Source organism: Drosophila ananassae, assembly GCF_017639315.1.
Source record: "Drosophila ananassae strain 14024-0371.13 chromosome 4 unlocalized genomic scaffold, ASM1763931v2 tig00000071, whole genome shotgun sequence".
Lineage (NCBI taxonomy): Eukaryota > Metazoa > Arthropoda > Insecta > Diptera > Drosophilidae > Drosophila > Drosophila ananassae.
In genome coordinates, this window is record NW_025319041.1 from 1,661,978 (window position 1) to 1,677,166 (window position 15,189).

General features: G+C 38.2%; 1 protein-coding gene across 5 annotated transcripts in view; it reads left to right on the plus strand.

Annotated features, from left to right (window-relative positions):
• Positions 1-230: 230 nt before the first annotated feature.
• Positions 231-15,189, plus strand: part of LOC6498715 — a 190,258-nt gene continuing 175,299 nt past the window's right edge. For 2 of the 5 annotated variants that reach the window (XM_044717825.1, XM_044717830.1), the window contains exons 1-5: positions 231-305; positions 768-960; positions 12,874-12,995; positions 13,066-13,292; positions 13,352-13,468. In XM_044717825.1, coding sequence (XP_044573760.1) covers positions 12,975-12,995; positions 13,066-13,292; positions 13,352-13,468 — 365 coding nt within the window. In that variant the 5' untranslated portion in view covers positions 231-305; positions 768-960; positions 12,874-12,974. Of the gene's footprint in view, positions 306-367; positions 644-767; positions 961-12,873; positions 12,996-13,065; positions 13,293-13,351; positions 13,469-15,189 lie in introns of those variants that run through there. The other 3 variants (XM_044717828.1, XM_044717826.1, XM_044717829.1) reach the window with 3 other exon arrangements.

Consider the following 15,189-nt stretch of genomic DNA (forward strand, 5'->3'; position numbering starts at 1 on the left):
TTATATAACAAATATTTTCTAACTTGTATGAAGAAGAGTAAACGAAAGTATTCAGAAATATTTTTTTATAACAATCTAAAACATCGCTAAAATCAATTTCTACATTTATTTAAACTAAACGTTCTTCAGTATTTTCGTGTACTTAAAATCGTATCTTAAAACGGTTATAGACAAAATGTATAAAATATCCTAGTAATTTTGGTATACTTTTGTAAAATTAGTACCAAAAAGCTTTTTTAGATATATATTCACAGCTGAAGCTTGTTCACCAAAAACGCAAGGCTACATACAAATAAGCATTCCAGGTAAAAAAGTTTAAAAAAGTCGCTGTTGTCGTTTTGTTTTTTTTTAAGTTTTTATTATTCAGAGTTTGAAATCGGCTATGATAATTTAAAAAAGTGCTAAAAAGATCATATACATTTCGAAAAATGATAAAACTTAGTGATGTATACTTACTAAGGAAGCTTAAAAAATATTCATAGTCTCCTCTGCGCATGTGTTGAAGTGTGAAATAAGTACATAAGTACATGCGAATATATACACAAATATCACATACACATATACATATAGTCACATATACATAGTGAATATATTATTTTAAAAAATAATACTGGTGTTGGTGATAACAATAGAAGCAGTAAAGGTAATAGTTTTTTTTGCTTAAAAATGCAGTGAGAACTCTGAATTCAAGCAAACCAAACGAAATAAATAATAATTTATTGTTTGTTAGTTGAACTTTTTAATTATTTTACGCCCAATTTTAACAGGTTGAGCCCCCGTATCGAATTTTAATTTGGGAATGGCGAAAATTTTAACTTATATGCGGATTCTTTATTTCCCATGGTTCCCCAAGTGCTTACGTTTTCTTGATTATATTGCGCTGGGACCGTTGATAACAAAAATCATCTTTATTAACATGCCTAAATGCATAAATGGAAACTTTCATAAAAGCCGGAAAAAGTAAATGTATATTCCAAAGTGAAAACGAGTTTTTACTAATTGCACAAAGTATTTCATGTTTTTGCACAGCACCTGTTATTAAAATGCACCATAAAACATTGCACTCAATACTAAATTATGTAAATATGATCAATAACGAATAATATTTCCATAAAAATACTAGCTAGATAGGCCGAAGTTTCTCTTACCTTTGCAAAGGATATTATAAATTCGCCTAATTTAATTTTTAAAACTTAACTTACTTTGTAAAGGGTTAAGGATTTTGAATGTCAGTATTTAATTTTAAGAGACTCTTATTTAATAATCTCTTGATCTTGGTGTTAAAATGTACGTTAAGGCTTAGGGATTTTTTAAAAGCCCATAAAACAGCTTTCCCCTTTTGAAATAAAATTATAAATCATCATTGTTTGGCATTTTGGTTCAGCGGTTTTAAGTGAGTAAGAAGTGACACCTCAAAATCAGTCATTTCAGTTGTTTCAACTGCAAATAAATTTGTAGACTTGGGTCTTCTCTCAAAAGAGTCTCGCTAAAGAGTATCTTCGTCATCGTTTTTGTGTAAACTCACTTCTTCTTTTTCTTGTCGTCTTTAAAAAGTTGGTTTATACTTGATGACCACATCTATACTACATTTTCAATATAATTATTATATTTTTCCTAAAATTTTATATTCGTCGTTATTTCTTTTCCGGAAAGTATATATGCAATATCTGTCATCGCCTTCGTAACTCACTTTGTATACTTTTATTGATTTTCGTCTATCTTGTCACTTTTAGGTGGAGGGTATTATAATTTTGGTCAAAAGTGTGCAACGCAGTGAAGGAGACATCTCCAACCCTGTAAAGTATATATTCTTGATCAGGATAACCTCCTGAGTCGATATGAGCATGTCCGTCTGACCGTCTGTCCGTTTTTACGCAAACTAGTCTCTCAGTTTTAATGCTATCAAGTTGAAACTTTGCACACATCCTTCTTTCCTTTGCAGGTAGTATATAAGTCGGAATGGCCGGGATCGGTCGACTTTATCCTATAGCTGCCATATAACTGATTGATCGGAAATGCTATAACTTCGTTGTTTATCAAGTTAGAAGGATTTTCAATTCCTCGTTGGGCAAAATAATTCGATATGCCAAATTTCATTAGGATCGGCCGACTATATACAATCCGCTATATATCTAATAATATAAGATGGGGCGTGGCGCCACCTATCCGACTGCGACTCAACTGCAAGGGTATATAAATTTCGGCTCCGCCCGAATTTAGCTTTCCTTTCTTGTTTTTATTTTGTGTTGTTATCTTGTCCCTCTTCTTGTTTGTTTTCTTTTTTTAATATACGTACTGTAGGGACTTGTGCCAGCATCAAATATCGTAATTATTACTAATTAATTCTCTCAGTGTAACTAGCCGCAGCGGTCCACTAATTGCCCGTTATCAGCAGTTCCATATTTTTTGATTCTGTTGTTGTTCTTTTGTAGCGCATGCACTTTGGGAGCTTTGGTAGAGCTTCTGTGCAAGCACTTAGTTTATGCACTTGTTATTCGGCATTATTTTGGATAGGCCGCTGCATTTTTTTTGGGGTTAAATTGACCCATAATAAATTGAAATAGAAAATAAACCTCGTCTATTTAATTCGGCCGCTATCAAAACTCCGATAGCGCAACATGTACATGTCGGGAAATGTTGGTCGTTTTTCTCAGTCATTTTCTATTTTGCACACGCAGCGAGTCGCAATGATATTCTTCCTTATGACCTTTCACTTCCGATGGCTGTTCTCGATTGCCTTCCCATTCCACTTCCTTCCTTCCATCATTGCGCCACGCTCAGCAGGGCTTTACTCTCTTTCCCTACCGCGCTCTTATTCTAATAAGCTTCTCTCTCTTCATTTTCAATACTTACATACAATACTTACTTTTTGCCGTCGTCAAGCTCTTCTTCAAATTCCAAGGTCTCTCGATCTTTAGGCACACTACGCACACTATCATGCGGGTATTTATACACCCTTCTAGTTGTCAATGATTTTAACAAATATCGGTCACCATCTAGCAATTGTACAATTTCGAATGGTCCCTTAAACTTTGGATCCAACTTCGTTTGGTGCCGCTCTTCGCTTTTCAGCAATACATGATCGCCAATTTTATGCCTTACTACCTGAGCATGCTTTTTATTTACTCTTGCCTTATCATACTGAGTATTCTTACTTATGCCTTCCTTAGCGTCCTTCCTAGCCTTATTCAGATCTACACGCCCTTCCTCATTTACAGTGAGCATTCCCAAGGGTCTCGCTTCTTTGCCAATCATCAGCTCTAATGTACTATGGTTAGTTACCCGGTTCATGGTACAGTTTATTGCCAATTGTACTTCGCCCAATGCTTCTTGCCATGTTCGCTCACTTGTCTCTACAACCGTTAGCATGCCCTTTAGCACACTCATAACGCGCTCCACCTGGCCATTTGCCCTACTGGCACCCGTTGCTACTACATGAAGGTAAATTTTGTTATTGGAACAGAATTTTCGAAATTCGCTACTCGTGAAGCATCTACCTTGGTCCGCTATAATTCTGTTAGGAACACCAAATACTGATATCGCAGACTTTACTGACTGTATGCAGTTCACCGTGTCCAAGTTCCACGTGTGGTACAGGTAAACAAATTTGGTGAAGGCATCCATTTGAACTATTACGTATTCCTTCTCGTCCTTTTTTCCGCTTAATTTCCCACTAATATCAATGTGCACCGTATGCCATGGTATCTCTACTTTGGGAATGGGATGTAACTCCGATTGTATTTTACCTGTCACCGATTTTGACAATTTACATGTCACACAATTTTCTACAAATCTTCGCACGTATTTTGACATTCCATCAAACCAATATTGCTCGTAAATCTTATCTAGGGTTTTTTGCCACCCCAAGTGCATTACAGCTTCGTGAACATGATTAACCACCGACCACCTGAATGCCCTGGGTACGACTGGCAAGCATCGTGTCTTCCCATTTCTTTGAATTTTACGATGCAGCAAACTATTCCTGATTTCATAAGAATTAGCTGTTTCTTTCTGCATTTCATCACTATTTAACTCGGTCATGATTTGCGATATGTCTTGATCACGCTTCTGTTCGGATATAAGCCAGTTGTGGGTTATAGTTGCCAAGTCAACTCGTACCTCCACTACCTTACTCAAACTTTCCTGCTCTACTATGGTGACGGGATTCCTAGACAAGCAGTCAACGTGAGCCACTTGGCTCTCTTTTTTATATTCCACCTGGAATTCGTATGACTGCAGAAATGACCACCAACGATGAACTCGCGGCGTCAATGCCGCTTTCTTTTGACTTGCACTAACAGAATTACATTCCGTATATACTGTGAACTTTCTGCCGCTTAAATAATGTCGGAAATTTCTAATCGCATTGTACACCGCCAATGTCTCGAGTTCATACGAATGATATTTTGACTCGGATATATTGGTGCATTTACTGTAATACTCAACTACACGGCGCTGACCATCTACCATGTGCAATAGCATAGCGCCATACCCATTGGCGCTAGCATCCGTATGCAGCTCTATTGGTAAATTTGGATCGAATATGATCAAAACGGGATCACTAGTTAGCACCTTAATAATTTTTTTTCGAATTTCCTCATGCTTTTCGCTCCACTCAAATTCGTTTATTTTTGATGTTAGCAGATAAAGAGGCTTCATTACTTCTGAGAAATGTGGGACAAATTTCCTAAAGTAAGATGCTAAACCTATGAACTGTCTAGTTTGTGTGACTGATTCTGGTTTGGGAAGTTGTGTTAGTGCTTGTATTTTTCGAGGATTGGGTTTTAGCTCGCCATCTCTTATAAGAAAACCTAAGTACTCTATCTCCGTTTGCAGAAATTTGCATTTTTTAATGTTAAAGGAAAAGCCTGACTTTGATAATGCGCTTAGAACTGTTTCCAATCTGTCAAATGCTTCCTCTATAGTACTAGAAACAATTAATACGTCATCGATATAGACTACTGCATATTTATTAACCAAATCCCCTAAAGCTCGAACTATGGCACGATGAAAGACTGACGAAGCGTTTCTGAGGCCAAAGGGCATAGCTAAAAATTCATATTGACCCTCTGGTGTCACGAATGCAGTTCGCTCAACCGAATCGGGGTGAATTGGCACCTGATAGAAGCCACTGGTCATGTCTAGGCTAGAGAAATATTTACCGCCTTGCAGGCGATCTATTTGGTCTGATATTAATGACAAGGGGTATCTATCTGACACATTATTTGCGTTGAGTTCTCGATAATCTATGCACAGTCTGTCACTGCCGTCCTTCTTTTTTACAAGTAACATTGGACTAGCGAAAGGGGAGCTTGGTCTAATTACGTTGGATTCTAGCATTTGCTGAATATTTTCTCTTACTATTTCTTTCTCACTCTCGCTAAGACGATATGGTCGTCTCTGTACTATTTTGTTTACGTCCACTAAACGGATTTCTAAAGAACCTGTCTTAACACGTCTATTTGGAATGCCATCAATGAGAAATTTGGAATATTTGGCCAGTATGTCGTTTAGTTTTAACTTATCACTATTACTTAGCTCCAAATTAACATTACTTTTATGATCTATCTCGTTTACATTTTTATCATTATTTAAAGACAATACGGTTTGAGTTTTGTAGATATCGAATCTATCTCTTTCTAAAGTTACTCCAGAACCAAGCTCAAAAATTTCTTGTCCAATTATCATTTCATATTTGAGGCACTATCTACTACATGAAATGACAATTCAAAATTAAATTGTGAAATTTGTATGGTGGACAGAATCTGCATATTGCTCTTGACAACATTGTCGCCTATGCCTCTCAAAACAACCATGTTATGGATTCTCTTTCCAGCCAGCTTGGCGCCAACTGTTTCTTTAACCAAAGAGCATTCTGATCCAGAATCAAAGAAAAATGGAAACTTCTTACCAAATTGAATTGCAGTCCCATTTGGCTGATGTAATGCGCACATGTCTACTCTCCTTTTGTTGCTGCTTCGGCTCGCTGTTGCTGTTCCTCTCGTACACACTGAAGCGATATGTCCAACGCCGCCGCACTTGAAGCAAGTAATTGTTGATCTCTCTCGTACCATCGTTGTTCTGTTGTTGCTTTCGCCATGTCTAGTCTCGTTTCGTTCTTCTGTTCTCCTCTTGCGACACTCCATTGCCTTATGTCCAAGTTTTCCGCAATTATGGCATCCAATCGGCGTCTGCATTTTGAATCTATTCCTCTCGGGTCCCGCTGATGCAGAAAATTCTAAATTTCTGCTGAACGTATGCGCCTTGAGTTGTTGTTGCAGTTCAGCACGTGTTTTTATGTTTGTGGTGAACGCTACACTGCAGTCTGGGGTCGATTTGGGATGCATGAGCCAAGACTAGGGATATAGCGATCTCCTCATGGGTCATTGATTTCCACTTGGTCAATAACGATGTAATTAGTCGGCTTGAATACACCGAGAGGCATTCATTTGCATTAGGACGTCCCTTGAGCATGTTGAGCAACACTGCTGCCGGCGTCTCGTTGCCTTCGTAGCGTTCCATGAACAAATCTCTGAATTGCGACCAGCTCATTCCGGGAAAACAAATTTGCGAAAGCCACTGCGATGCACTACCGAGTAGCGATTTGCTGAGCGTCATCACCAAGGATGCACCTTCTTGTGGATGTTCACTTAAAATCATATCCGCCGTTTTGCACCATGCTGCCGCATCGGCTTCTGCAGCTTCGGGGTTGAATATCGGTAACATCGCGGATGCGGCGCGCGTGTCAGGTTGCGGCGTTGCTTTTAATAGTTCGGTTATCACTCTATTTTGCGATTCTAATAGTCTGCGCCAGCTATCTTCCGAGTTATCTTGTAGGGGCGGTGATCCCACTTCTGATGTCGGGAAATGTTGGTCGTTTTTCTCAGTCATTTTCTATTTTGCACACGCAGCGAGTCGCAATGATATTCTTCCTTATGACCTTTCACTTCCGATGGCTGTTCTCGATTGCCTTCCCATTCCACTTCCTTCCTTCCATCATTGCGCCACGCTCAGCAGGGCTTTACTCTCTTTCCCTACCGCGCTCTTATTCTAATAAGCTTCTCTCTCTTCATTTTCAATACTCATTTATTTCCTTTTGGACCATACACTTAACTTATAATTAATCAGTAAATATTATTTGAATTAAATCTATCTTTTCTCCGACATACATTTATATAAATATACTAGCTGACCCGGCAGACTTCGCACTGCCAGCTGTTGTTTTTTTCTTCTTTTCTTAACAAAACTTCTTTTGTGACTTTTTCTTGAAACTTCTTTTGTGATAAAATTTAAAATTTTTCAAACTTAAAAATATCTGATACAGTAAGAACTGAAGATAGCTAAAGTAAAGTTTCGTGGAGCTGACCAAATAAATTAAATTATAGTACTAATTACAATTGGTGACTCTGAAAATTTTTCGCGATCGCGATTCACTTTTGTTTAATTTCGAAACGCGACATTAGATCCTCCAAAGCGCACGCGACGAATAATTTGATTGGATTTGAACTTTGTGGAGCGGGAAAAAATTTAAAATTGACCCTTTTTCGTTAGAAACACACCTAAATTGCTTTAAATTATAATCACATTGACTGATTATAATTTAATATGAACTGTATTGAATAGCAATAGATAAATAATAATCATTTTTAATCCCAGAAACTAAAGAGCGTAAAGGAGCTGGTGGTGGGACCATTTGTGGCAATTTTATTTTGCCTTTAGCACAACATAATCCAGTAAATTCACCAGTGTACTTTAACGCCTTACAATATTTACAAAGTGTTTTCATTTCCGCAATTGTTACTGTTTTGTCGGCACAATAATCAATTGCCGGATCATAGTGGAATGCAGCTCGTTCAAGAATCACAGAAGCACTGCGTCTGCGGATTCGCTCATTTTCATTATGTCTAGCTTGCTGTTGTTGTGTTTGATTTACACGAACTCGTTGCATTCTAAGCTTATCTCCTACATTGTCACTCACTAAAGAACGCAATTCTGACATAGCAATACGACTATTTTCTTCTGTCTGTCTCTGGTCATCAGTGCGGCTAGCACGTGAGGTAGCTCTTCGCACATTTAATTGACTACGACGACCTAAGTCTTCTCCTCGGCATCGTAAATTGTAATTAATCAAATTGAGAAAATTTCCCGCGAAATTTGAGAAGTAATAAAATTTCAAATAAAAATTTTTTTCAATTTTTTTCACAATTTTTCAGTGAACACAATATCGGTTTGTCACATAAAATTAACTGAGCAGAGAACAATGAGTAGCTGTCAAACAATATCACATACCGGCGCCTACTATTATTGTAGTCTCCATTTTGTTTAAAAAACGTTTGTATGGGAAATAGAAAAATGCTGTTTATGGATTTTCCCGGCAATCATTCCCGGTTGATCGTAGAAGGGTGAAAATTGAGGATTGCATGTATTTTTGTATGTTGTATCATAAAAAAAGAGAAATTAAAAATTTTGTCTAAAAAATAAAAATAAAAATTTAGGGTTGGACTACCCCTAACATTTAGGGGGATGAAAAATAGATGTTGGCCGATTCTCATAGATACCGGATAAGCAAAAAAAATTTCATCAAAATCGGTCAAGCCGTTTCGGAGGAGTATGGTAACGAAAACTGTGACACGAGAATTTTATATATTAGATATTTCTCCTATGCTTTTGGTGCCGACTCTTTTGCCGCGCTTAGGTGTGCCTTCTATTCTTTCTTCGTGTCTGTATGCCGCACTTGAATCCTTCGGCAGCCTTGGACAAGTGATGCACCTTCGTCCACATGGTGCCGCCAACCTTTGGACTCCATTTCCGTCTCCTCAAGTTCTACTGTCGAGTTTGGTCCAGTGCCACTTTTCGTAGCTTCACCGCGATCTCCGTTGGGGTGTTTTGTCAGATATCTGTTTCTAGTGCGCTTTTATCAAACATAGCCCTCAGCATTATTGACTCTCTGCTCTATTACCTAAGACTTGGCAAGGCCACGAAGTCTGACACGCTTGAGTTTACTGCCACCATTAACTCTGGTAGGTGCTCGTCCCATGTCCCAAAACCAATCTCTTGCAAACTGAACTGGGCGTTGTCCATCAGCTGGACGATCATTGCGTGATCATCTTTGGCTTTTGCCACCCCGTACCGTGCAACAATTCTTTCGAGGATTGCCTTTTGTAGCGTTTCAGTACAATCTCCGTCCAGTTCGATAATCCGTCGAACTTGTCCGTTTGAATACTATGATGGCATCTATTTATATTTATCTATTTATATTTGGGCCTACGACCTAGCCCAATACCCTCTGAAACGTTGCAAAAGCTGAGTGCAACCCGACATCTAATATGGCATCACTTTCTCTGGTACGTTGCCTTTTCCTGGAACTGTGAAAGCAGTGTACTTCTTGCTTCCCTCCTCTATTAAGATTTTCCATTATCCGTCCTTTAATTCGAGCAAGCTAAAAATCCTTGCCTCTCTCCGCTGCTCTAAAATATAATTGATGTGGTGCATTAGATTCGCATACTTTATTAATTTTGCGTTAATCTGTTGAAAGTCCACACACTTCCTTCATTGACTTTCCTCTTCTTTACTATAACAATCGGTGAGCTTTACGCTGTATTTCACGGCTCAATGCACACTTTCTCTAACAGCTCTTCTAGCTTTGTAACATCACACTGTCTCCCAAGCCTGGCATCACCTGCAGGTTCAGCGTCTTCTCCTTGTCGCCGAAGCTTACGCTTGTTTGTAGTATCGCCCGTGACTCCGTGTGACTCCCATTGTCCAAATTCACGGCACATCTTGTCGCTACGCGTTTTCCGGCAATCTCTGGGCTGCCTGCTAACTTCTCTGCAATAAGGCTTGACGTTGCCCCTGTATCTGTTAAGGCCTCAATTTTAGCTTTTTCGATCTTGACGACTACCGACAACTGCTGATAATGGCAGCATTCTACACCCTTCCCGATGGCCCATGCCCATGCACTTGTGGCATGCAAGCGCTGGGTTGTCTACTGGTTCTTGCCTCGGACTTGCAGCCCAATGTCGATTCTGCTATTTTTGAGCCATTCAATGCTTTTCCTCGGCCTGCCATCTTGGCATCCATCCTTGATCCATCCTGGGGTGCTCTGTTGCTCCGGTGGTGCTTGGTCTCTCTCAGCCATCTTGGTGTCCAGACTGGATGTTTCTGCCTGTTCTGAATGGGCGGTTGGTAGAATTCTTCAATCTTTTGGCACCAACGTTTTGTCAACCTGAAGGTTGCCTATCCAAGGCCTCTAATTCTAGAATTCATTCCTTGAATTCATTGAATAGACTCCTTTATATCGTTGGATTTATTATGCTGCAGGAACAATTTCGCTAAGCTAATAATAGTTTGTTAAATGTTGACTTTATGCTAAGTTAGATGTTAATTAAACTATCTTAAGTCTCAGCACCTTACGCACGCCAGCCCCTCTATAGCTGCCGATGCTGACTGGGGTATAAGCGAGGAGGTAACCCTTCGAGGTTTTAGATCAGACACACTCCAAACGAGGATCTTTACCGAGAAAGCACGCGACATCGGCAACGTCCCACCTGGAGGCTCTGATGAAATAGCTGACACCTTCGCAGCTAAGCTCGACGCCGCTATCCAAGGCATCACACCCTGGGGTATTGGTGGAGCAGCTAGATCGACTCCATCCGCAAAAAGTGCAAGAAGATAAGGAGGCTGATGCAACGAGCGACAGGCAGCGACAGCTTAGAGGAACTAAGTGCTTTATGGAGCTTTGCGACTCGGCAGGGGAAAACCCAAGAGCGACAACAGAAGCTTTTAAGACAATTGAGTGGTGGCTCAATAATGCATAATGCTTAGCCTAGCCCCCACAGAACGGAAGTAGTGCCAGGTAGAGATCAGTGGAGTGGCCATAACATACAGGGTAAGGCCACTCTTAGAGGCCTCGCCTCCTCCTGAACACCAGAGGCCCGAGGCAGAACAGGAACAGCCTTCTGCTGAGCATTGTCTCGGCGCAAGTTCTGTACGCCGCACCCATATGGACAGAGGCAATGAATACGCCCGATCTGATTAAGTTGTAGAAAATGGAATCCGTAGAAAGTCGAATCTATCTAGCTTAAAAAACAAAGTTATGACATTTTCAATCAATCAGTTATATGGCAGCTATATGATATAGTCACCCGATACCGACTGTTCTGACTTATATACTGCCTGCAAATAAAAGAAGGATTTTTTCAAAGTTACAATTCGATTGTTTTAAAACTGAAAAACACGTTGGCATAGAAACAGGTAGACTAACGGACAGACGGACATGATTATTGACTCAGGAGGTGATTCTGATCAAGAATATATATACACACATATATGTATACATTACATGGTCGGAGATGTCTCCTTACCTACCAAAATTGTAATACCCTTTGAAAGGGTATAAATATCCGAATGAATTAAGTTGTTAGCCGCAGAGTTTTTATTACTTTTCGTTGTTGGTGTTGGGGGGTTTTTATTACTCCATTGGTTTTATTTTTTATTCACGGGCACTTGTAAGTCAATGGCGAAAAAGTATTATATTTGTGTAATTTTCATCTATTCTCAACGAGTACCATAAAGTCCTTTTGATCATCTAAAAATGTCAGATTTGGTTGAATATTGTAATGAAAATTTAAAGTAGCTATTGAAACAGTTTTCATTTTATTGATTTAATTTTGGGTGGCGGGGTTGCTAAAATTTTGACACATGCTTGATCTGCATGGGTACAATGTAGGTGCCAAGGAGGATAGCTTTATCTCTAATAGTCTTTCAGATCAACGAATTCAAAAATACTGTGTGCCAGTATTAGAGTCAAAATAGTACATGGGTGCCACAGAAATTGCTTTCGATCGGAAACTCTTCAATTTCATTTAGTTCTGACACAGCCTATTGCGCCTAAAGATTTTCAGCAGAATGAGTTAAAAAAAAAACAAGAAAGGAAAGCTAACTTCGGGCGGAGCCGAAGTTTGTATACCCTTGCAGTTCAGTCGCAGTCCGCTAGGTGGCGCCACCCATCTTATTTTATTAGATATATAGCGGATCGTTTATAGTCGGCCGATCCTTATGATCAGATTGTTTTCCCCAAAATAGAATCTGTACCAAATCCCATCTTTCTAACTTAAAAAACACCAAAGTTATGCCAATTCCGATCGTTCTATGACAGCTATAGGATATAGTTGACCGAACCCGGCCGTTCCGACTTACATACTGCCTGCAAAGGAAAGAAGGATGTGTGCGAAGTTTCAACTCCATAGCTTTAAAACTGAGAGACTAGTTTGCGTAGAAACAGACAGACGGACAGACGGACAGACGGACATGCTCATATCGACTCAGGAGGTGATCCTGATCAAGAATATATATTCTTTATAGGGTCGGAGATGTCTCCTTCACTGCGTTGCACACTTTTGACCAAAATTATAATACCCTCTGCAAGGGTATAATAAATAAATGTTAAAATTCATCGATAGAATTGGAAAAGGTTCTAATCAATCCCTTGATATACTTAAACTTACAAGGTGTCAGCCCTAATCAGAATGGTTTGTGACCAGAATGGCTTGTGATCTGAACAAAATTTAAAATGGTTTTTGAGTTGGGTAAAAAACTTAAATACTGTGCCTCCTCTGAAAGTTTCAAGCGACATTGTTTTAACCTTATATTATTAATTATTATTTATCATTATATTAATTTATCAATCATACTATTTTGACCCTATAAAACACATTACAAATAAATGAAGTACATTTTAAAAATTTATAACCAAATATAGAAAAAATTTATATGTTCTTGCATGATTTCGAATATAAATTGACGTAAAACCTTATATATATATATATATTTATGTTTCGCATACTTATTTACATTTTTCTTTTTTAATAATAGATTATTCCACTTTGGGAATTTATAATAGCCCGATGCAAGAAAAGGAGCGATTTTCCAATTAATGTAATAATATTTGAGGGATTTTAAGATTCTTTTTAAAAATGCATTACAGTTGGTTATTGGTAAGTATACTACTAATTTAGACTACAAGATTGCACGTTTTTCTATATACTGTATCATATATTATCGCAGATAAAATGTATTCAATTTGACTTATTGGTTATTTTGGCAAATCTAAAGCAAAGCGATGCAAGCTATTTGATCCCACGTAATCGTGGAAAAAGCGAAAATTATAGCAATGAAAGAAAAATCGAAGATTCATCTTCCAATGTTAGGACAGTTGGTGAAGTGTTTGTGCCAAAAACATTTTCAATCAACTCACAGGAACCATCATGCGAGGAGCTTCGGGCAATGTGGATGTAAGCTTTGTAAAATTGTTAATATTATATTATTATATTAATTTTCTCTTCTCAAATAGCTTTTCACGAAGGCAATCGCGTGCAGCTGAAATAACTAATGAAATCCCAACATATCGAGATCCTTTCAAATATAATATTTGGGAACCTCTTTATTTAAACCCACGAATGTTAGGAGCGTAAGTAATACATACTAAAAATATTTCGACAAAAAATCTTTGGCAAAGATTATATAAAGCATTTTAAAACGACATTTTACGCACCAAAAACCCTTAAAGCATGTGCGATTCCAATAAGAAAATTTAAAAGTCAAACTTAAATCGATAAATATCTGTGTTAGGCTAAGCAGCCACCAGATAAGCCGATTAGAATACTGATAATTTTTTTAGCTGCAGCGGAACTTAATCTTCTCTTCTGTCTTCAAGTTTCGCATGCACTTTGTTGCCATTTGTTGCGCATTCGCTTTTGGGCGCTTTGGAAGAGCTTCTGCGCCAAAACTCTTGTTCTTACTAGTATATTCGGCATTGTTTGGATCGGCTGCATTTCGTTTTGGGGTTAAATTGTCCCGTAATAAATAGAGAAATATAAACTGAACCTCGTCTATTTAATTCGGCCGCTATAAAACGCTGATGGCACAACAATCTCTAAATAACGACTAAAGAACCCTAAACTTTTACAAACTATTTTTTACAAATTAAATTCACTCTTACGCAAACTAGTCTCTCTCAGTTTAGATCTATCGAGTTGAAACTTTGCACACATCCTTCTTTTCCTTGCAGGTAATATATAAGTCGGAACGGCCGGGATCGGTCGACTATATCCTATAGCTTTCATATAACTGATTGATCGGAAATGCCATAACTTAAGTGTTTTTTAAGTTGGAAGGTTGGGAATTTGGGACAACACATGGTAAATTTGGCCAAAATATCTTATGTACAAAATTTCATAAGGATCGGCCTAATATATCCTATAACCGACATAGAACTGAACGATCGGAAATGGAAAAACCTTATCTGCAAGAGTATATCAACTTCGGCTCCGCCCGAAGTTAGCTTTTCTTTCTTGTTTTTACTAAATTTCTTAAAGATTGGCCGACTATATCCTATAGCCGCCATATAACTGAACGATCGGACATGGCACAACCTTAACTGTAAGAGTATATCAACTTCGGCTCCGCCCGAAGTTACCTTTCTTGCTTTTATTCTATTTTGGACAAAATAATCTTATTTGCCGAATTTCATAAGGATCGGCCAAGGGTATTTCAACTTCCTTTCTTTGCTTTCCTTTCTTGCTTCATATATTCTTCAACCCAAACACCCAATATTCATATTCCATGAAGCGTGTTTTTATGAGCATCCCTTATTATCAAAGTCGAAATGTTTTGCAGTCTTCCACCTACCCGAAGTATTTTTCAATCTCTTTACCTGTTCTTGGGCATTGTATTTCTTTGTTAAATTGCCACTCCTTTTGTTTTTTGAGTATGATTATTTCTGTTTCTTTTAATGCTTTTGCTGTTAAAAACTTTGGGTTAGAATTTGCTCTTGTTTTTATCTTCAAAAATCGTATTACTCGTGTTAATTTATGTATGAAAGAGAACAATTGCATCAATTCATAAATCGCGTCATCTTACGTTTTTCTTTCTTCTTTTTCTTCTAGTTTTTTTTCTACATTTTCTGCTTAGTTTTATAACTTAAATTTAATTTTAATTTAAACAAAAAAAAAAGAAATTCAAAATGTCGACATAAGAAAAGACCAGGTGCGCCTCACCCGCAAGTGATGCGCTACTAGCAAAAAATACCTATTTATAAGAGTATAGGGAGTCGCAAAAAAATCTGGAGCTAAGAGCCTGTACCAATCACAATCATTAGGTTCAATTTGGTGCTGCAGAACACGAATATTT